The 22,844-nt window shown below is 39.7% G+C and overlaps 1 protein-coding gene across 1 annotated transcript; it reads right to left on the bottom strand.

Moving 5' to 3' along the window:
• Nucleotides 1-838: 838 nt before the first annotated feature.
• On the bottom strand, nucleotides 839-22,454 carry kpna3 (karyopherin alpha 3 (importin alpha 4)). The gene is made up of 17 exons (XM_060860031.1): nucleotides 22,302-22,454; nucleotides 14,937-14,981; nucleotides 9,048-9,137; nucleotides 8,785-8,814; nucleotides 8,593-8,645; nucleotides 8,373-8,468; nucleotides 7,325-7,410; nucleotides 7,140-7,226; nucleotides 6,726-6,895; nucleotides 6,471-6,515; nucleotides 6,234-6,365; nucleotides 5,272-5,400; nucleotides 4,805-4,909; nucleotides 4,597-4,668; nucleotides 4,340-4,502; nucleotides 3,814-3,908; nucleotides 839-3,681 (listed from the first exon to the last, which is right to left on the bottom strand). Exons 1-17 carry the CDS (start codon nucleotides 22,368-22,370, stop codon nucleotides 3,583-3,585), a joined length of 1,566 nt encoding a protein of 521 aa, XP_060716014.1. The 5' UTR covers nucleotides 22,371-22,454; the 3' UTR covers nucleotides 839-3,582.
• Nucleotides 22,455-22,844: the final 390 nt, after the last annotated feature.

Below are 22,844 nucleotides of genomic sequence, written 5' to 3'. Positions count from 1 at the left end.
CCTTTTATATCCAGCTTCCCAGTATGGGGTGATGTCGGCTTCAGGGTCCCAGGTTCAATCCTGAGCTCACAGCCTGGGTTTCCTCTCACCTCATAAATGATACTGATAATTAGACCAGTTACTGTAAACTGCTCATACATATGAGAGTGCATGAATGTGTGCACAGTGACCTGTGATGAACTGCCATCATCCTCTGTTGTATTTCTGCCTCAAACCAAATAGGCTAAACTCTGAACAGGATGTGCAGTACATCGAGAAGCCGGAGGTTCGTTGCGTTGGGTGTAGCGAGAATTTTGTTCCCTCTACACTTGACTATGATGATCTTTATTCCTTGGGCAATCATCCACACACATTCCTGGTACCACCGCAGGGACCCAAAAGGAACTAGAAAATGAAATTATCTGGGGCTCACGGCACAGTTAATAACCTGTCAAAGGGGCAAACACACACTCAGGCTACAAGATGGAGCTTGTCACAATGTACAGCATCATTAATGCACCATATCCTTTGGTCAAAAACCTGTAAATATTTATAGACTTGGGTCGTTTGGGGAATATATTGATACACCAATTGTAAGAATCATGGGCCATATTGTTTGAGAGGAAAATATAGGTCAGGACCCTGGACAGCAGCCATGTCACCTCATAACATTGGATCATTAAATGCAACAAACACTGAAGGACTAGAAAAAGAAAAATCATTTCCTACTTTTGGAGAGGTTCCACATTGTGTACAGTTGTAACTGATTGTTAAGACACAGTTAAAAACTCCACATGCAAACACAGGAAAGAGAAAGAGTGCAGTGCAACTATTGAACATATGAAACAGGACAGCGCAATAAAGAACAGATGGCTAACAGCAAGTTTATTTTGGTTAGAATAATCGATACATAAAGCACGTCCTGAGGGAGTGAGGAGTGAAATATGTCGTGTTGCCATGGAGAATTGTAAAAGTGGTGAAGTGGATAGCAGTGGAATTGTGGGCCGTGGAAGTGCATAGGGGAAAACGTGTGAATGAAGGAGGAGAGTGAAAGGGAACAATTACAAGTCAGCCAGGAGAATCAGCATAGAATTGAAATAGAATTACTGTATAGTCCAGAGCACAGCAAAGAGCCTCGCTGTAAAGTGGCTCAATGGAAGAAGAAAAGAAAAAAAAACAGATGACAAAGATGACACCCGACAAACCCCATTTTTTTAAAAACACCTCCACTGCTTAGCACTACTAAGATTTGCTCTGCTTTTAGTCCTTTTAATCAAAATGAAAGAAAAAGGCACAATGAATTTCAACTCGTTCATCTTTAATATGCACAGGAGTTGAAAAAATACGATGAGCCACCTTAAAGAGTGTTTCAATGCTAAAATTTATAAAAAGATACAAACAATCGGAGGCCAAAATGCGATCTGTCGCAGTTTTTTTTCATAGTTTTTTCCCCATATTTTCTTAAGCAAGTAAAAATCTTGCAACCAGCAATAAGCTTGTATTCATTTCTGATACAAGACAAAAAAAATCTTTAAAGTGGCTCGTTTTTTTTTTTGTTTTTTTTTAAATAAGTGTCTACATAAGTTCATGAATTTCACACCTATGCAGGCCTTTGTTCATCAATAATAAATGAATAATTTCCCCCCCCCAAAAAAAAACAAACAAAAAACCAGGGCTGCTCTTTGTCCTCATATCCTCTTCAGTAGTCTGCAGCCAAACCACAACTACATTAGTCCAAATGTAAATGTTTGTTTTTCCATATATCCCTTTACAATTACATGCCAAGGGACAAAAACACATAACTGTCCAGTCACAAAAGTTAAAAAGCCCATTCCAACACAAAAATGTTTGCCCTCACAAAGTGAATCTTAAAACAAAAAGACAAAAAAAAAAAATTTAACAAAAAATAAAAAAGTCCCCAATTAACTGTGAATGAGTAACACAATGTTATTATTGTTCTCACGTGTCCCATCAAACGTCTAACGTGTGGCAGCTTTTTCTGTGATACTTTACACAAGAAAGATACTTTTTTTTTTTTTTTTTTTTTTTTTAAGTTTTGTACAGTTATGTTTTGTAGCAAATAAATCTAGCAAACAGAAACTGCACTGCCGTGGAGCTCCACTTTCCTTTGCTTGTGTATACATATTAAGCGAATGTCGCTTTCCAAGTACATTTAGCCAAAATAATATTAATAATAATATTCATATAAGGATGACAAAAATGTGCATAAGACAGAATCAAAGCTGCAAACGTGGAAGCTCCACCACAGAAAACGAAAGAATAATCACAGTTCAATCACTTCTGCAAAGATTCTCTCTGCTGATTTAAGCCCATGGTGGTGTTTTATTTTTAAACAGAGATAATATATACTCTCCATGTGTGATGGAGGGGAGAACTGTTAAAATTGCGTATGAACATGTCGATCTTTTGGCATTTGTCCTTATTATGAACTTCTGTTGGTTTCTGAAGCAGAAAAATTGAAGAATTAATCCTGAATCGTCAAGAGAGCGATACTGTACTTAAAAATCGAGAACCTCATCACTGTTGTAAAAGTCCACAAACACTTTGAACAGGGACTGTAGCATCCCTCAAAATTGCTAGGTTTAATGTTGACTCAACCTGCCACCAGTTCCTCTTCTCACATGGCACTGTTTACCATGCCATGATTTGATTATTTAAAAAAAAAAAAAAAAAAAAAAATTGTTTATATTTTAAGCGTTTTTTAAACGTTTAAACGTTTATATTTTAAGTTAATCCGCTTGGGGTAAACTAAAATATGTACATTGTTGTGTGCGATTTCTTGATTTTTGTTACTTTCACTTTCCATCACGCATTGTTTCATGATGACTTCATAAAAGAAAAAGAAAAGAAAAAGACAGATCAGTGCTAGCGTACATGCCATTTGCACACAATTTAACAAAAGAAAAAAAATTTATATATATATATATATTGACCCCTGCTTGCTGAATGAACTGCACCACAGACTAGTCCATAGACGCCTCAGAAGGAGGGGACACATGTTCCACATGGCTAAGCAGAGCAGAGGCTGGATGTCTTAATGTGGGGTGTCTGTCCTAGTGCTCTGGAATTAACATCGACTGCGACATCAGGGCTGTGATGTGAAATTTGCTGGAAGGAGAGAAATAATTACTGACGAAAAGAAAAAGAAAAAAAATGGGTTTGTCTTTTTTTTCCCCCTCTCTCATTTTTCAAATCGGTTGATATGATGGCTGGTAGAAGAACAATATAAAGTTCTAGTAATGTTGATACACATATGACTCAAGTCTGTTTTTGTGTATGTGCGAGTGAGCAGAACAGCAGAAATTTTTTTTTCCTTTTGGCAATTGCAGTGTGACTAAAAGAGGTCGTCTCCTCCCTCTTCTTGCGAAATGTGTAGACTTCACTCTGACTTCGGGTGATGTTCAAGAGAGATATTCGTATCCTTCAGTGCAAGTTACACCTGTAGTTTTTTTATGCATCGTGATTTGTTTTGTCAGGTTAGTGAGTTGCAGGTTGATAGGTGATGGCTGGATCGTGGTGGGGGGTGGCGGGGAAGGACAGCAGCAGGAGATCCCGCCTGATTCGAGTTCTAACTTGGCTCGATTAGAACTTAAACTCCTTGGTTTGGAGGTTGGATGTCGGGTCAAAGTTGAACGTGCCTCCTTGTGTGGCTTCAGGGATCAGACTCGGATCCTCGTCAATCTAATCAAATAAAGAGACGAAGAGGAATATTTCAGGGTTATGAGAATGGAATGGAAAGCTGGTCATGTATCCGACTCGTCATCAAAGAAAATAAAGATTCGTTTAAATAAAACGCCACATTGAGATACTCACGTCGTCCCCTGAAAAGTACTGATCGATGATTTCAAACGCTAGTTTGTAAATGTCCTCATTTTCATGCTGTTGCAGGTTTTCAATCTTTTCCAGTCCTGATGAACAAAGATAAGGTTTAAACCTTGCATGAGTTTTACACATGGCAGCAGACAGTAGGAATAATTTCATTAAGCTTCAGGAACATTTTAAGGAACTTCCTGGTCCAGCAGGTGTACCACAGCATACATGAAGGCTGAGAATCAGGATGTGGTGGTTAACATTTTACTTACTGGCTAAAATGAATATATAAACTGCAGGGGAAGATTGGGGATGACCAATAGGTGATGTTTAATAAAACAAACTGCCACAATTGTCCCTGATTTATTAAAAAACAAACTAAAGTTTAAAAAAAAAAAAAAACTCCTTAAACTAGGACCCAACAACTAACATGGGTTCTGATGCCTTATTGAAAGCTTCTTGAAATGAAAAATAGTGTTGGCTTTAACCCTTAAACCAGCCTGTAGTCTGTCCTCTGTGCTCCATTTACCTCCGCATTCCTCAATGATCTCAGCGATGGTGCTCGCCTCCTCGCCGGCCATGATCAGGATGTTCTTCAGCCCGTCTAGGACCACCTGCACCACCTGTGAATCCTTCACTGCGAGCAGACTGCAGAAAGGCGGGATCACATTCTGCTGCACCAAATACTCCACCTGTTAATCATGGCACATAGGAACAGGAACTGATCTAGTGTTCGTTCTGATACAACGTGCTTTATAAATCACTGTGCATTAAGTTAACACAAACCTGATCCTTCCTTCCGCTTATTGTTAAGTTGCTGATGGCCCACGCGGCCTCTTTCTGTGTGCCAAAATCTCCCTGGAAAGAAAAACGTGATTGTTTTATTATTCATCGGTATCATGGAATACAAACTGCACCTTTGTAGCATCCGATGTTAGATTATTACGAGAACGGCACGGTTGTAGATTCGGTGAAGGATAATTATGTCTCTTACTTTGGCCAGCTGGTGGATGATCATGGGGATGAGCCCTGCATCTATCACAGCCTGCACCTGCTGCTGGTTCCCTGCAGTGATGTTGGACAGGAACCACACGGCCTCCTGTTGGAGAATACCAGAGTGTAAAGAGACGCAGTCAGATCATTTGCATCCTTAGATGAGATCTTTAAAAACATGAACTATGATTAGGATTTTTGGCCCCATGTGTTTAAAGTATTAGAATAATCTTCATAAAAAAATAAATGAAAATAAAAAAATATTTCAAATACTGGCTAATAACTGGACGTGTCTCTAGAGAGTGACCTGCAGCTCTCAGTCAAATAATAAAGTTGGAGGAAAGAAAGCCAGTGTTCAAATATAAGGATTCATAGGCTAGATGAAAGAAGGGTTATCTCCTACTGCAGGTTATATTGCATTGTATACATGCGTGGTGTTCATACTGTTTGTGCTGTGTGTGTAAGCACCTTGTTGATCTTCTCTTTGGGGTGTGTGAGCAGATTGGGGAAATGGGAGAGCACGTCACAGTTGAGCACCACCTGAGTCTGCTCGTCCGTCCCTGTCACAATGTTACCCACTGCCCTCAGTGCAGCCGTCTGAGGGAGAGAACAATTTATCCTAAGCATGCAGACAAGTGTCACTGTGCAATTTCTTTAAACAACAAAAAGACACAAACCCTTTACTCATTTTTGTTACACAGCGTCTTTCTAGCATGTTTACATTACACGGTTACATAATTACGCATTAATTTACCAACAGCAGTCGTATTTGTATTCGTGACATTACTGTAGAACTGTTTATACAAAATAAATATTATAAAGGTTACCGATTCTATTATTTGATTTCACAGGATAAAAACTAAATAGTGGAAATAGCAAGCTGCACTTGTATCAGGGAAAACAGTTGCCTATACCAGGAGCTCGCAACTCTCTTGACCCTGAGGAAAGTGTGTGTGATGCCAAATACTTCCATCAATATTTCTCCCCTAAACAACATCCCAAAACACTATCTCAGGCTAAAAGCTCTAAATGCTACAGCAAGGTGGAGTTTCTGAAATAACAGGCAACATGATCTGATGTTGGGAACCAAATCCACCTATTTACAGAGTCTTGGGCACCAGAAAAATTGGAGAAATTACATCACTGTATGTGAGAAAATCATTGACACATTAATCTCAATTAAAAATCTGTAACCGGCATTCAAATGATAAATAAATGCAATTTTGTTTTTCGCTGTACTAACATCCCTATGTAAGGGATTTAATCTCACAGTTTTGCCTAAGTATCAAGCCTGAGGATCTGTTCCTCAACATAGACTTTGCACTTCTTTAAGTCACAAAATGTGAAGGCATCTAATTTCTTTTGTTTTTTAATTTTTTTTACATTTTTTAGATCGTACTACAAATGTAATCGTTTCTCTGTTTATTTACCTGAACTTTGACCTCTTGGTGGCTAAGCAGGGGGACAAGGAAGGGGACGACACCTGAGTCTATGACCATTTGTATCTGCTCGTTCCCTCCGTCTGTTAGGTATGATAAAGCCCATACTGTATCTACAAGAATCTGAACAGAAAAAGAAAGTGATTTCAACAAAAAAAAAACCTCAGTATTCAATTAGTCTGGTCAAAACCTGTCATTTTTTTTTTTTAAACCAATGAGCGTACTTACATTTATATCTGTGTGGTATATGAGGACACAAAGGGCAGGAAGGATCTGTTCAAGAGAAAGACCGATATATTAATCTGACTAGTCTTTATAGATCGACACCTAACAAGTTATAAACAGGAAGTGGTTTGATAACGCTCGTCTCGTCTCTAAAGAGGATAACAGCATGAGATAACACAGAGCACGACCCATATTACAATAAATATTAAAGACCAAACAGACTCTCTCTCTCTCTCTCTCTCTCACACACACACACACCTCCTGTACTGTTTCCATGGGTGGGGGCGGGTCTTTGTTTCGGCACAGGTTGACAATGACCCAGGTGACGTTCCTCAGGAAAGTGATGGGGATGGAGGGATTGATGAACGACAAGAGGGGTTTGACCACGCCCAGTGAAATGACATAGTCTCGACACTGTGGCCCATCACCTATACAGGTCAAACACACGTGCACAAATTTGCACTCTTCATTCAGTTAGGTTCCCAAGTCTGGTTTTATGTAAACTAATTAATTTGTTTAACACAATTTAAAAACAAGACAAATATACTATGCTAGACTCAAACCCCTGTGCTGTTAGATTCTTCATACGAACAAATGATCTACTAGCTAGCTGAATATTTAATCTACTGTCGGTCCCCTAAAGTACAAGGCATCCGAGATGTGATAACTTACCAATGATGTTGCCCAGAGCCCACACGGCCTGCTCACACACATTCTGATGAGGGGAATGCAGCAGTCTCAAAAACAAGGGGACAGCATCTAAACACACAATGAAAAAGAAGGCATGAGAGGTCAGCTGAATCGAAAGTTCACATAGCTGAGTGAAACGCTCAGAGCCTGGAAAGCAGCCATCTTACTGGATTTGACTACAGCCTGCGTCTGTGCCGAGGTCCCTGACGCGATGTTAGTCAAAGCCCAGGCAGCCTCAAACTGCAACGAGGGACTGGAGAGATATGAGAAAAATTAAGAAATGACTTAATGATTTTTTAATGTTTGAGAAATGACCCAATGAAAGAGATCAAAGGATCAGTAGCAGCTCCAGACTCCCTACAAACCCAAAAACAATATGAGAATCGAGAATACCTTTTACTAAAATCCCTTAATCCTAGAATCTAACAGAAAACCTATTCTCCATCACGGTTTTGTAACGGTGATGTATTCGTCTTCTGATATTAGACATAATGAGGATCCTATTATAGATGCTAATTAATGCTCGGTGTTCACACAAGCCACCGTACAGGAAGTAGCAGTAGTAGGTTGAGAGCTGTGCATGAGGCATCGTCATGCTGGACTCCGCCATATTTGGGTTTCTTAGTTCTACTGAAGGCAAACTGTGATACTAAATCATACAAAGACATCATATACAATTGTGTGCTTTGAACTTTGTGGAACCAGTTAAGGGAACGACTGGTTTCTCTGCTAAACAATGGTCTGGAAGGACAGACTACATATTAGCATTATGCTATATTTATGATAATATACTTTTTCTTCATTAAACTGTCAAACTGGTGATAGAGAATATACATATATACTATGATACCTATTCAAAACAAGAGACATTAAAACACACACACAGAGAGAGAGAGAGAGAGAGAGAGAGAGAGAGAGAGAGAGAGAGAGAGAGAGAGAGAGAGAGAGAGAGAGAGAGAGAGAGAGAGAGAGAGAGAGAGAGAGAGAGAGAGAGAGAGAGAGAGAGAGAGAGAGAGAGAGAGAGAGAGAGAGAGAGATGGGGGAGAGAAAAGCCTGAAAAACACTATAGAATGAAGAGTACTCAATCTCCTTCACGCTCCAAATGCACTCTCTCTCTCATAGTATTCACTGTTTTACTTGCCCGTTCTTCCATCTATCCATCTCATTTGACCAAATCATCCTGATATGTTGGAATGGTGTATTTGGGAAACTTACTTGTCGTCCCTCTCCAGGCATTTGACGAGGATGGGTAGGATCCCAGATTTTATCAAGTCATCGATGGGAGGGTTTCTGTCGCTCGAGAGTAGTTTTCTGCTCACAGAAAGATGACATTCTTCTGAAGATGGTATAGGCACTAAAATAGCCCGCTTGTGACATTCACATCAGCATTTGATCCTCCAATTAGCAAGGTTTGTCAAAGAAACTCAATTCTTACCTGGCTGCTTGTACAGCGCTGAGCTGTACCACTGCGTTGTCACTGGTGGCATTCTAAAGGAAAGAGGGAAAGCAGGTGAGGCAGAAAGAGAGCAAAAGGTTGAGCTACAGAGGTAGAGACTACAGCCTGTGCTGCATTTATCACGTTCCACCATCCATCAACTGGCTCAACCAAAACTCTTGAAGCACTTACCTGTAAGATGGCATCTAGTGTTACATTTTGCTAAAATACAGAAAAGGAGAAAAACAAAACAGGGAGAAATATTATGATTAGGTATAAAGATTTCAGACAAACATCTAGGGTCACAAAAGGATTAAACATATCACAAGATTAATGTAACCTTTACTGCCATCAGCTTGCAGACAGAAAACGAACCGGAAGAGGAAACCAGTGACAAGAGGATAAAATTGCAGAAAGTGAAAGGAAAGAGTCGAGTGTGAGAAAAAGATCCTCACCCCCTTGAAGTCTGCGTCTACGTCCGAGTCCTCGAGACTTTCGTCCTGTGGAACGTTGCGTTTCTTCAGTAGGTGCTCATCTCTCTTGTTCTGTAAAGGAGAAAGGCAGAACACATGTGATGATTAATGGGATACTTACAATGCTGATCAAATATGTGCACATTTATATGGTCACTGATCTACTGAAACAATTAATCAGTCAAACCTCACTGGTATAAATGGAATGAACTTCCAACACTGATCCATTGATCATAACAGGTTTTCCTATCGCTGCTTTCTAAATTAAAAATAAATGCAAACCCAGCACAATATTATTTATATTTCACCACAAGACTGAATTTCCTCCAAGCAGCCAGCTTAATATACTCAGGCCATTAAGAATCACCAATAACTTTAGCTGCAAAGATTTTTTAATTCTATGGCCAAAGAATTAAGCCCCTAATATCCGAAATAAACAAGTTGTTATATAACAAGTGTTCTTTGTATTAAAAAAAAAAAAACCAAAACATTAACTGGTTTATTGGCACAAACGACACTGATGCAGATTAATACTTAGTATGGGTTGCTTTTATTGGCCAATAACAATTACTTTATTCGCCATTCTTTCAGGGTGCGTTGTTGGGTCTACTGTATGGTATGTGATCTCACTGCTGTTGGGAATCTGAGCTTGGAGGACAGTTCCTTCCTCTGTACTACACACGCAAAGCCTCCATATTCCCTTTCCTTCATCCAAACATCCTTTTATAGCCAGAAACCACTGCTTCACAGATCTGCTGTTAGCCTCAACACTGCCTGGTTGCTGTTCAAAATCCTGCTTCCTGTCAAAACATGCTCCAGCAACGATTAGTCCAACATCCGAAACAGCTGCAAGATTGGAACGGTTCTGTGGGCTGCAGATTCAGGACACTACTGTACTCACAGCGGGTGAGTTCAATGAAGCGGCAGTCATTTTTCTCTCGTCTGTATGCCCTGGTAAGGCCTATGTTGGAACAATGAAATCCCCCACCCCAACTTTGGTCAATCAGGACACCCCTGTTTTTGCAGCTCCATCACTTGTAGTCTACAGGCAAGACTGTGAAGGCTTGGACCTGAACCTGTCCTTGAGGAATGGAAATTGTTCAAAGAGGCTGCTAGCCAGGGTTGCATTAACTTTATCGAGTATACTTTACTTCTTACTTCGTTGACAAATGTATATGACAATTTTACTGACTGAAAGAAAAGTGAAGTCTGGAAAATCATTGGAGCTTCACAAAACTGGCAATGAAAAAGAGCTTGAAACAGCAAACAAACATCTAAAACAAGGTCTGCAAAGAGCTACAGCTTGGAGACTCCTTCAAGTCTGATTCATGGCTCATGGCTGAATGAACTCAAAACATTCTAGGCAGGCTTTGATTCCAACAGCCATAAGATCCTCTGATGTTTCCACTGTCCACATATAAGAAGAGCCTGAGGACAATAAGCACATAGAAGGCTGGAACAAGCACAGAACAGCTAGAAGGCTTTGATGATAAACATCTATATGGCCGACGCTACGGTTCCCATCAAACAAGTCTGCTGTATGAATGACCAGCACTCAAATCACATGAAGCAGAGATTAAGTCATGACACACATCATCGTCAGCATACCTGGCTGTCATTGATTCGCTTCAGTTTGTCTGACAGAAGACAACCTCAGCAAAACTCAACCATTTTACAAGTGTAATGTTTATGCAAAAAGGTTTATGCCTTGATGTATTCTGGTTCTTAAACATATTCAGTGGCAGCAACCAGTCTGTCATGATGGCTGACCACACGTCCACCACTCATCCTGAATTCTCAGGCTGTGTACTCGGTTCACTCATGTTCTGTGATGAGCCCACCTACAGGAAGGAAGTAGAACCTCTAGTAAAATGGTGTGCTGAGAATAACTTGCAACCTTAACCCAGCTCAGCAAGATTTTAGGTTGATCAGTGAGTGTGTGAAGCACAGAGATGAAACAGCTTCCTGCTTAAGGTTCATGTAACTCAAGGCTTCTCATGGCCTGTCTTCATCTTCACCGTTACCTTGACAGCTCACCAAGGGCATCATTTCCTTAGGAGGATATGGAAGATCAAACTACAGACCACATCCTCACCAATTTCTTTTGATGTGGAGAACACATTGACCAACTACAACAGAATTGTACAGCAACTCCACTGTCTCTAACCACAATGCTCTGCACTGCGTAGCCCGCTGCATCATCTGGTAAGCTCTATCAGCCATAAAGAACATTTACACACACTGGTTTTTAAAATGTCAAGCTGCTGGTTTCCACTCTACACACATTTCTACTCAGAATTAGAACTGTTGCAATATTGTCACCCACTTAGCCAAGATTGTGCAATATGTTTGTCATTCATGCAATCGGTGCTGTAAGCGATGATCATGCCTGAATAACCCAGACTGTTTTCACCATGTGTCACGAAACAGTTTTACCTCCACCCCCTTCTGAATACACAATGTACACGCACTTTTTAAATATTCATGTATAGTTATGTACTGATGTCACCGTCTGGTATTGCACTTGTTGCACTACAGTAATGCATCCAGGATATCATGTGCTGTTTGAGTTTAAGATGCATACTGCATCAAAGAGAGCAGCAAGGAGGCTTTTCATTACATTGTACTGGTATAATAACAAATTTGTATTGAAGTGAACAATAGAGAGCATCAAATACCCCCATGAGGCATTGCAAGGGTCCTCGTTCTGGCTTTAGACCAAGAACAAGTACCCAAGTACTCCAATAGCAACAGTGCTAAAGAGGCCTGGGCTGGGAAGGGAATACATCAAGGAGAAAAATATTCACAGTGGAAGGAGAACAGGAGAACTCCAGAAGGTACCAGAATAGTGTTGGGTATCAAAAGAAAGTTTCCGGTTCCGATTCCGGTTCCAGTTCTGCCTTACGATTCCCGGTTCTGATTCCGATTCCATAATAAAAGAAATGTGAAAAATAATGCACAATTCCATTTGTGTTTATTAAATCACTCTTTAAATATTTTAAACAGAACATTTCAATTTCACATCAATTTAAATGTAAATAAATCCAACATCAAATTTAACATCCAGAATTAAAACTTAGCAAAACAGTTTTTTCTGAAGAAAAATTAACATGTCTGCGTTCCCTGGGAGAAGACGAGACCTTTCCTGGCTTATTGTATCTCCAGCTGTGGAGAAAACCCTCTCAGAGGGGGTAGATTTGCTTCATTGTTGTAGCTTTGGAAATGAATCCACACTTTAGACTTTTTTTAGACATGTTTAACACAAAGCGTACCTCAGCACAGCAGCGCAAGCCCGTCATCACATCGGAACCGCGTTTGGAACCGAAACTTAAATTCCGTGCGGTTCCGGTTCCTGTTAAAAAACAGAACCGGTTCTGAATAAGAACCAGTTCTCGGTTCCCAACCCTATGCCAGAAACAGAAAGATGTAAAATGCCACCATAAGGATATAAAGGTTCGGAATAAGAAAACGCTTTATTTCAGTAAGCCTCGACAAATCTGGTTTAATTCAAAACAAGTTTTCCAGACTCAGGCTATGTCCATGTTAATCTGAATGATTAAAGTTAATGTTAACCTGAATATTTGGCCTTTCAACCACAATGCTGCAGCTTTTTTGTTCACCAAAACTCTTCCAAGTAGACAAAGTTGTAAGTGTAGCATTTGCATCATAGTGTGGACTGAGAAAACAGAGATATTTCCAAAACAAAGATGCATTGTTAACCATGTGATGCAGACATTCAACTCAAAACAACTTTATAGCCTTAGTTTACCTTCAGCAATATCTCCAGCTCGGTATTTGTTTTAAAAACTCTGCTTTTTCTCAACATTGCTGAACCAGTTCAAAGGAGATTAAACGTATAAACGCCTGACAGAAACAAAGCAGCCAGAACTTTAAAAACTAATTTTCAAAACCTTTCAATATGCCATTGTGCAGGGAGAGCGTTTTAAAATTGAAAATCAAGTTTTCAGATCTATAATCTATCACTATTATCATGGATGCACTGTACTGAACTGAGCTGTGTCACTACAGCTTAATACAAATAGTCAAAAAAAAAGTGAAGTAAAATAACACTGCAGTAAACAAAAAGAAAGAACTGAAGAGACCTTGAAAACCTTCAAGATCTTAAAACAATTGCCTCGTCTCAAAACACACAAAAGTAAGATGTCTAATCATTTTACTGCAGTCTGATTAAAGGAGCGGTCTGAGGTGAACTGTGATTGCGATTAAAGGGAGACGCTGATAAACCATGACGCTGATCAAACTCCGCGTCCTGAGACCAGTTACTGCACGTGGATGAATGAGAATGACGTTTTTACGCCAGTCTAGTTACTCTTCTTGCCACACTGTGCTATAATTATTTTTAATAATTAACTGAGTTCGGTCTTGTCATCTTTCTGACATGATCCCCCGCTGCGGTGGGTCTGAAGTCAATGACAGAAAAACGTACACAAAACGTCTTAATGAAAAAGAAAGAAAAACAAATTCCAGATCACTTGAGGTTGAGAATAATTAGGCAAAAGGATAAAAAAAAAAAAAAAAGAGAAACACCTTACACCTACAACCTAATGTTCTATTATTCTATCTATTCTATTGTTATATATAAGTGTCTAGATCACAAGTGTTATATACAAGTGTCTAGATCGTAGCACTAGCTTGGTGTAAACCTGTTTATCTGAATTAAAACTGCAACTAAAACAGCACTCTGGGGAAGGATTTGGAGTCATATAACCAACAAACAGCACAGCTCACAACACTATACCATGATAAGCACAACATATTAACGTAATGATATAAAATCATCAGACCGTACTGAGCAAAAGAACTCTTCACAGAGAAATCTTAACCCTTTACATCTTTTCGTTGTCTCCAGAACTCACTTTGGCCATTTTCTTTCCTGGACCCTTTTCTTTTCCACAGTACTCATCGTTCTCTCGTCAGCTTCTTAGAAGTCATGGATAATCGCAGCGGACCTGAAAGCTGCGTCTGAATATCGGCCGTCTTTACTGTAGCCTCCAGAAATTATATCAAGAAATCTGCTTAAATACTCGTCTCATCTCTTACTTAATAAAACAAGCCAATAATCAATAGAAATGAAGCCTCCCAAATGAAACAATCCTGTGTGTTTTTGTAATCTCTCTCAGGCAAAGTTAAGACCCAAGATTGTCGCGTCAAAACTGCTTATAGCCCCTTTAATGTCAGACGTGAAATCGCTTCACAGACTTTTACTTAAAAAAAAAAAAAATCAACATAACATTTTATTGTGAGCCTGAAATAAAGCACAAACTCCAGACAACACCACACAGTCTGTTGTCACAAACCGAAGTGTATGAGATACCTGAGGAGACTCATGCTGAGCTCAGATTAAAAGGACCCTATGTGGTCTCTCCTATTTCACCCACCTACACATCCACCCACACACGCCTCCACCCAAATGGAGCTGAACTGAATCACAAATTCTCTGATCAGCCTTAAAAAAAAAACCTTCAAACCTGCGTCAGTTTAATTAAGCTAACTAATTAAACACAGGGCTGATGAGACGTGGAAGGATTTTGGAGAAAGAAAGAAAAATCTGTGATCCGCCTCAGGTTCCCAACCTCAGGCTCGCAAATAACATCCGAGGTCATTTTTGCTCTCAGAAACAGTTAATGATTCACTGCTATTACATCAACAAGGGTAGGTCACAACATGCTCTATTTTTACCCAGAGTCGTGGGGCAACTAGCATCAAACAGACTTCGGTGCACTCGGATCAGCCTGACATTTATGAGAAAAATAAATAAACATAGCCAGAATATCAGGAGTTTACATTTGCGCTCGATAGTAAGGCTAATCATTTCTGAACCTTGTTGAGGAAGCTGCATGGTTTACTTACCTTTCTTAGTTCGACTGTTACTTCGTTACGATGTCTTCGCATAGTCTGAAAGAGAAGAAACAGCAGCGCGTTAATGCTAAGACATCAACAAAACGGAAGCTTAATTTCTACATGGAATTTCAGTACATAAATCTCTGCTTCGTTTAGCAGATAAGAGAAGAGCAGAGCGGAAAAGCGGAAAGGGAATTACTTATTTTTCAGAGTGATTCATGATATAAAATATCGACACTTCTAATCCGCCATAAAACTCTACTGTCCAGTCTGTAAACCAACAAGAGACACGTTTCTAGCAGGTTCCCCTTCCTACAAACCTGGACATTTGTCTGGTTACTTTCTCCTGATAGTAGATCATTTATTTACAGCAGAGCGTGCGGTGATATTCTAACATGATGTTCATCTAATCAATGAAATAAACTGCAGTTTAGGTCAGTCTCCTCGTTGAATGATGTATTTCCACACTGACCAAATAAAAGAACTAAAAACAATACGGGAAAAAAAACCCCACCACATTATGGACTGCTCAGAGTTGAAGAGGGGATAAAACGCTCAGTCGTACAATTATGACTTAGTAAATGAAGTGCCCAGGGAAAGCTTTGCTATTCGGGTGGAGAGAATTTTTACAGAGCAGCGCTTTCATAATATGCATGAATCACTAGAACCGTTCCAGGCCGGGGCGAGAGCGGCTTATAACAAATGAGGTGTAAAGCTGCATCCACAACGAGATGAAAAACAAGTCCCAGACTGGCTACTTCACAGAACAAAGAGGCAACCGGCCGCCGTAGTCATAGCAACCCGAGAAGCCCCACAGTCACGCAAGTCTGGATAAACTGAGCAGCTACTATTGCACCAATCACATGTTGAGCACAACCGGTCAGAAACCTCACACTCACTAGTGAGTTGCTGGGTTCACTCAGTATTCATGCTCACATGTGACTTCGCTCCATGTGCGTGTCTCGAGGCTGGGTAGTGAGTGTTACTCCTGGCGCTCGTCCATCTTTTACACATTTCCTATAAGAACTGGAAAGCAGCAAACTGCACAGTGCCTACTGGACTTGTTATACACACACACACACATCAGTATGCCTCTTTTCTTAAAAAAATAAATAAAAAAAAACAACTTTGGGGACGTTGAACATCCTGCGCTACAGAACTGCTCTCAGACACACGTGCGCATGAGATTCAAATCTAAGTCTGCATCCAGCATCATCCTCACCACCTGATGGCAGCGTCTGATAGTTTCTACATTTTTTTGGCATCAAGCTTCATTGTAAACTTGATGATTCTGCACTTCTTTATGAAGCTTGTTCGTGCACAGAAAGCTTTACAGCATTGTGTACTTAAAAGTTGGTAGTTTGAGGGCGACATCGCAAAAACAAAAACAAGCCCCATGTATGCTTTAATTGAAAATTTTACAAAATGCAACTGAAAGATTATTTATTCAATTATTTCTAAACGTTTTTCATTAGACTCATATTTGGACAATGTAGACGTGCAAAAAATGGTAAAAATGTGCAAACAGATTTTTCTGTTATAAAGTTTGCACTCTGTTACAAATGGTGTCATTGCTGCTTTTGCGCAACTTGGCGAATCTTTTTCTCGACAGAGTAAATACTGCATCAGAGAAGTCTAACGTGAAGTGCTCTTCTCAAATTCCATTTCCTTCCTCTTTTTTAGGAGTGACAAAGTCGGCACAGCATCCGATACAAACAAAACTTCCTAGTTTTTCTGTATACACAAGCATGATCTTTAAGTTATGATTTAGAACACAGACATATTTATTTAAGTTTAAAACACTTGACTGTAGAGTTTGCTGTTTGAGAAAGAAAATACACATCATTCATCTGAGAGAGCAGCCAAGCTTGTTGCTAACAAATTATGAGCACAGGGACATCGTGGAAATCGTGGATTTTCCCCACTTCATCGGTCAATAGTGCAGACTTTTTTTTAACTTGGGGTTATAGTTACACCTTTCTTTACTCCAAGGCTCGGTCTATGATGCAGCTGCCGGTTTATCTTGACCCAGTTTTATTTTTTATGTATGCATGGATTTATGGACAGATGGATGGATGGCATTTATATGAATTAATCATGAAAATTGAGCAGCACTTTTTAGTGGTGAATAAACAATATCAGTCCATGTTTGCTGACATGGCTCTGGGGTAAAATGTGGCTTTGTCCGGTGAATGCATTTCTCATGACAGTCCTCAATCGTTCTCTAGAGAGTTTTGACTTAAGACTAGTCCTGAATTCGAATGTAGCCCATCACAGTGTTGCTGGAATGACAGCTCTGCATCGCAGAAAATGAATAACATCTCCTGTCAGCTTCAATTCACACGACCCGGCGACAAACTAAGCACTTCACTACACATTTAAAATGTTTCTTTATTTATTTTAAAGCTCCATTTGGCAAAGACAAGGTGGCTGATGACAACCTAGTGTACGAGCTTATCAACAATGTACAGTTGTTGAGAACCGAAGAGAAAGAGCAAAGGGGGTGGCAGGGGGTATTAGGTGCTGGTTCAGGGGGGAGAACTCTGGAATGAACACGTGGAGATTCCACACAAGGGGGATGGAGGGAGAGATCGAGTTTTGGTCTTATGACTGGGCATCTTAGTTCAGGTTACAGCACTGGAGCCCAAGCACTTAAGCAATCCAAATGCCATGAACACAGAAAGAAAGAAACAGACCAGAAGTGAGGGGGGGGGAAAAAATCAAAGAAAGACAGAAAGACAAGAAATAAAGACAAAGAAAGAAAGAAATAGAAAGAAAGGAATAGAAAGAAAGAAAGACAGACAGACAAAGTAATAGAAAGAAAGACAAAGTTATAGAAAGACAGACAGAAAAACAAAAAGACAGACAGAAAGAAAAGTAGCATGTGGGCATCTTCAGGAGCATTACAATGAAATGTCCAGCTGCATGAAGAGAAGAGTGTCATACAGGAGCAGAAGTGTGTTAGCATTAATCTGTGTTGTAGTAAAAAGCACAGAACGGCCATTCGCTCGGTTCATTAATCACAAACTGCAGCCTTTCAACAACCACAAAAACAAAACAAAAAAACGCTTAATTGAATTTGTGTTTTCTAAGTAGAAATGAAAAACAAACTGGCTGGTCAAGTAGTTAAAAGTTGTGAGAACACGGTTGCTAGGCAACTGTGAAACGTGAACCCAGGGGCTAAGGCTAGCTAACTAGCACATCTTCGATACTGTAAAGGCACCATGCTTGCTCATTAGAAATAAAAATCATTTTACATTATTATTTATATTCTAAATTTCTTTATTGCTATTAAAGCTAATAATATCCATTGTAGCAATTGTTATAGAAATAATATTAAATTGAATACATTTCTTCCTTTAGATACAACCTGAGATCTGATGACTAAAATAACACTGAAAGAGAGATACCAGAACATTTAAGGAAATCGTTTGCAATACAGTGATATAAATGCATCTGTTATTTAAAAAACAAAACAACAAAAAACAAAAGGAAAGCAGATTGTTAAGAAGTCAGAGTAAAAAACTGAACATGTTTACTGAGAATTCCACACATAACTCCCAGTCATGACTAGGGTCACTACAACAGAGATGTGTTTTAGCTTGAAGAGATGTCATGTGAGTACAGTCCATAGCTCCAACCAACTGAGTGGCTCATTTATGGAAATGAAGTAAATACAGACCATGAATATAACGATATTTAGCAGAGCTTATTTAGAGAGCTGCAAAGCATTTACAAAGCATCAGTGCAGCCCTTCAGCCTGGCATGATGTTTAAATACTGTATATAGCCGTGTGTGTGTGCGCGAGTGAGATGAGTCAGACTGAGAAGTGGGCTGAAAGCAGGGCAAAGCATTTGGGAAACACTCCATAAGCCAGAAGCCTGAAGCTTCCCCTAGTGACATGACAGCTTGGCACTGCTGAGCTGTACATAATGGCACAGTGTGTGTATCTGTGCGTGTTTGAGAGAATGAACGTGAGTGTTTGAGACTGCTGATCGTTTGTGAACACACGCCTGATGTGCTAATCAAGATGTGAATCTTGTATCATTTGCTTATGGCTTATACATAAAAGCTTTCTCTGCTCCTGAACATCACCTTATGGGTCCTTCGTAACCCCGGCCATTACAAGCACTAAGGGTGGTGCTCTGTTGTGATTTCCACCTTGTTAGCAACACAACAGCAATAAATATGGGGCAGTCTATGCAATATTGCAGAAGAGTTGACTGTAGACTGACTTAGCTGACTGTAAATCCATTTGTCTCATGATTTGCTTGATTTGACTCAATTTGAAAAAGATTCGTCCATCAATTAATTACCACCAATGTGGGTGCAACGGGAGAAAATCTTTCTTTTAATGTTTTACCTTTAATATAATTAGCAAAATTAAAAAAGCACCAGCTTCTCATGCATTTCTGTTACCAGCCTTAATGTAAAATTGTCATAGAGTTCAGTTTAAAAGTATTTGACAGGCTTTAAGGTTTTGGTTCACCACTCACTGGCATCAGCGCCATAACTTGCTTGAGTTCTCCACATTCAGAGATTTGCAAGACGTCCTGTTTGTTTTTGAACCGAGGAACTAGTACACAAGGATGGCATTATACTGGATTGTGAAAAATGGCACACTTAGTATAAGGTTTGGTTTTTAAACCCCTGTAGCCTCACCTCTCCTCATCTGTAATAAAGTGGCAGGATAATTGTGGGATTGATTAAGTTTAAATGTTTATTTCACCTTACATAATACGAGCGGTATTAAGACAAACAGCCTACTAGATTATGCAGCCTTCTGAATATATTGTTCAATATTATACAGATAAAATAAAATATTACAATGCTACTTCCTAATCGAAACAAGTCTCCACATACAGCCAATCATCAGTTAATTATTGTTTGTTCAGCTAAAGCGTTATTTCATAATTACGTAAGCGATTCTCAACCAGGCTGTCAACGTGATCTCAACAAGGCTGCTCACACGGTGAAAATGCTAGCTTGTGAACTCCGGGTGCTCGGATTAAAGAGCAAAGTAATAATGAGCTTTCACAGAGAAATTTCCTCGAGCATCTTGACGTGACTTGTGTGAGAACTGTGGACTGCAACTTGAATGGAATAGCTGAAACAAGAGGAAGAGTGATTTTTTTTGCTTCATAGTGCATAGTAGCTTGTGCACATCATAAAACAACAAACCCCTCTATGTTTGTTACCTCAGACAGAAACAATACACAAATATACACATATACAGATACACATAAGAATACAGCTAATCCCCTTTTAGTGCATTTGCAGCTTGTGTGATTGCTACCAGCAAGAAACCTGACATGGCGATGATTTAATTTTTATTATTTTAATAATGAAGGGAATTATTGCAAAATATTCCATGCTGCAGAACATGTTTATAAACTCTTCATAAATCCAAAATGTATTTGTAACTTTGTATTTGTAAGCTCTACAGTGTACGTATGCGTCTTTATGAGGAATAAATTATTACACACGGGAATGTGTTTATGGTATCAACATAAGTGAAGGGCTTTGTGATGTACAGATACTATAAAACCTTTTGGAAACAATTAAGAACCAGATTTCTCTCCAGTGCTGAAAGATAAGATATTTCAAACTATTACAGATAACTTTGACTGTACAGCCACTGTATAGACACTCAAACAACTAATGAGAGGTTTTGCGCTCCCTCTCTCTCACACTGTAGAGAAATGGGGAGAAATTATTGCCCTTTTCTAGTCATATTTAAACTTGCTATACAATAGACGGGAATTGTAGTTGTATGCCTTCGTGCCCGTAAGCTGTACTGATACTTGCTGAGGTTGTGCACACGATTGATGATGTTTACTTCCTGTGGAAACACACTGTCCATATTATGTAGCATGTAGAGCCACCAATACTCAAGATGCTCAGTCGAACTAACCTGAAGATACTAAAAATAGAAAACAAGGACATTACATCAGGTTCAAATCTCCTTAATCTACGTTCTTACTAGCAAAAGACAAGTTGCTTGCGGTTTCTCTCACAGGTGTGTAGAGACTACGAATGTAGAGCGAAAATTAGTTGTTTGATAAACGTTACATAACTAACCAACTCTGCTACTTCTTTTAAAGCTTTATTTTTCTTCAGAATGATTCTACATAGGACATCTTGGATAAGATAAAAACTATGGGTTGTATGTTTTCAATCCCATTTAAATGTTCAATACCAAAGCTCTGTCTGGAAACGTCGGACCACATGGCACAGGATTGGTCTGATGAATCATTTGAGTCATTCTCTCAGATTGGTTGCTTTACTGTGTCATTTACATGGAACTGCTACATCAATTCAAATCCATGTTTATTACAGTTCTTACACTAAAAAAATGAACCTGTCACGTGTTAGTGTAAATGTAGGGTCTGGTGTAATTATGATGATGTTAACCAGCTAAATATGTAAGCTGTTCTACTACAGAAAACACGTTTGGGCTGCAAAGCAAAGCTGGATCATATCGAGTCTTTAAAACAAAAATAACGCCAGTTTGATTCTTACTAGATACACGGACACAAAATACAACTCATCTGAAAGCATGCCGTCCATCGCATCCTCTGTTATTTTCCATATCTCGGCGACAGAAGATTGCAAAGAGTCGCTCGGTTCCTTCGAATCAAAATCGCCTCATCGGTAAAAGCCTGATATTTATTCATTTGTCAGACGGTTAGGTTTCATCCGGAGCGACTTACGAGAGAACACGATCTAAGCACCGAGGAGATTTGTGACCGTAGCTGTCTGGCAGTGTCGACTCTTAAGCTTTTGATGACTAGCACTGAATCATTACAGCTGGGCCACTAACTTCCCCAAGCCGCTCATTTCATTAAGCTAACGGTACTAGTTAGTAACTGCTAACAGGTTAGCTACTAAGCTCACCGGCTCAAACGCTTTCCTTCTCATATCTGCTTCGGTGTTATTATGAAAACCTCGACATGTTGAATAACTACACGGTTTGTAAATCACTCACACTAACTCTCTCTTTCTCGCTAACCACGTAACCGGCTACGAGGTAAACTAGCTAATCTGCGTTAGCCGCTTTAAGCTAAACTCGGTCTCAACGGTCACTGCGAACGCAGCTCGAGCTCAACGGTCACACACAAACCGACAAAATAACGACTTATTCCGTTTTAATAACCTTCTTTAACAACAAATGGTCCTGGTTGTGCACGTCTAGAGATGTATGATTAGTGTAAATGAGGCCTTTCCGTGTAGGCCGCGTGTTACACTCAAGCAGATTCCGGATTCAAGCTCAAAAAATCAGCTCAGAATCTGAGTAAAAAAAATGCTAATGCTAATCAGTACTGCGGTGAATCAGATCAGTTAGCAGCAGCAGCAACAAGGTTTCTGACTCACCTCGACATCTCGGCCCTTGTTTTTAAAGCTCTTGATGCGATGATTTTCCAAGCCGGCGTTTTCTGCCATGGCTGTGTGCGTCTTCTCCGTGTGTAAGTCCGACTGGCGGAGCTCCGCTCAGACACCCAACTCGAGAAGTGAACCACGGGCGAATAGACGTGACAGCGTTGTTTTTTTCTTCCCACCGCTTTTCCGTGAAGTCCCGCCTTCTTCCACGTTAATTGGGTGCAGCAAGCTGAATTCGATTGGACCGTTCACTTTCGTGCGTAGATGTATAAACCGGTAGCCAATTAAAACGCAGGAAGTGGAATAGCAACTCCAATCCTGGTTTAGGAGGCGGGATTAGTCGGAATGTATTGGGAAAAGAAAAATAACTCGACGTAACAACGTTATGGGGCTGAAGCAGAGGAGTAAAGAGGAGGAGCAAAGCGCTGAAACCGTGAAACTTTTTCAGAATAATAAATAACTCCCTTTTTAATGAGTTGTCAGGATAATATATACACAGTTACTATTATACTCTGTAGCGTAAATATAGTCAAAGTT

This window comes from Tachysurus vachellii, chromosome 24 (genome assembly GCF_030014155.1).
Source record: "Tachysurus vachellii isolate PV-2020 chromosome 24, HZAU_Pvac_v1, whole genome shotgun sequence".
NCBI classification, from domain to species: Eukaryota; Metazoa; Chordata; class Actinopteri; order Siluriformes; family Bagridae; genus Tachysurus; species Tachysurus vachellii.
The sequence above is the reverse complement of the archived record's forward strand: the minus strand, read 5'-3'. Positions and strand labels throughout refer to the sequence as shown.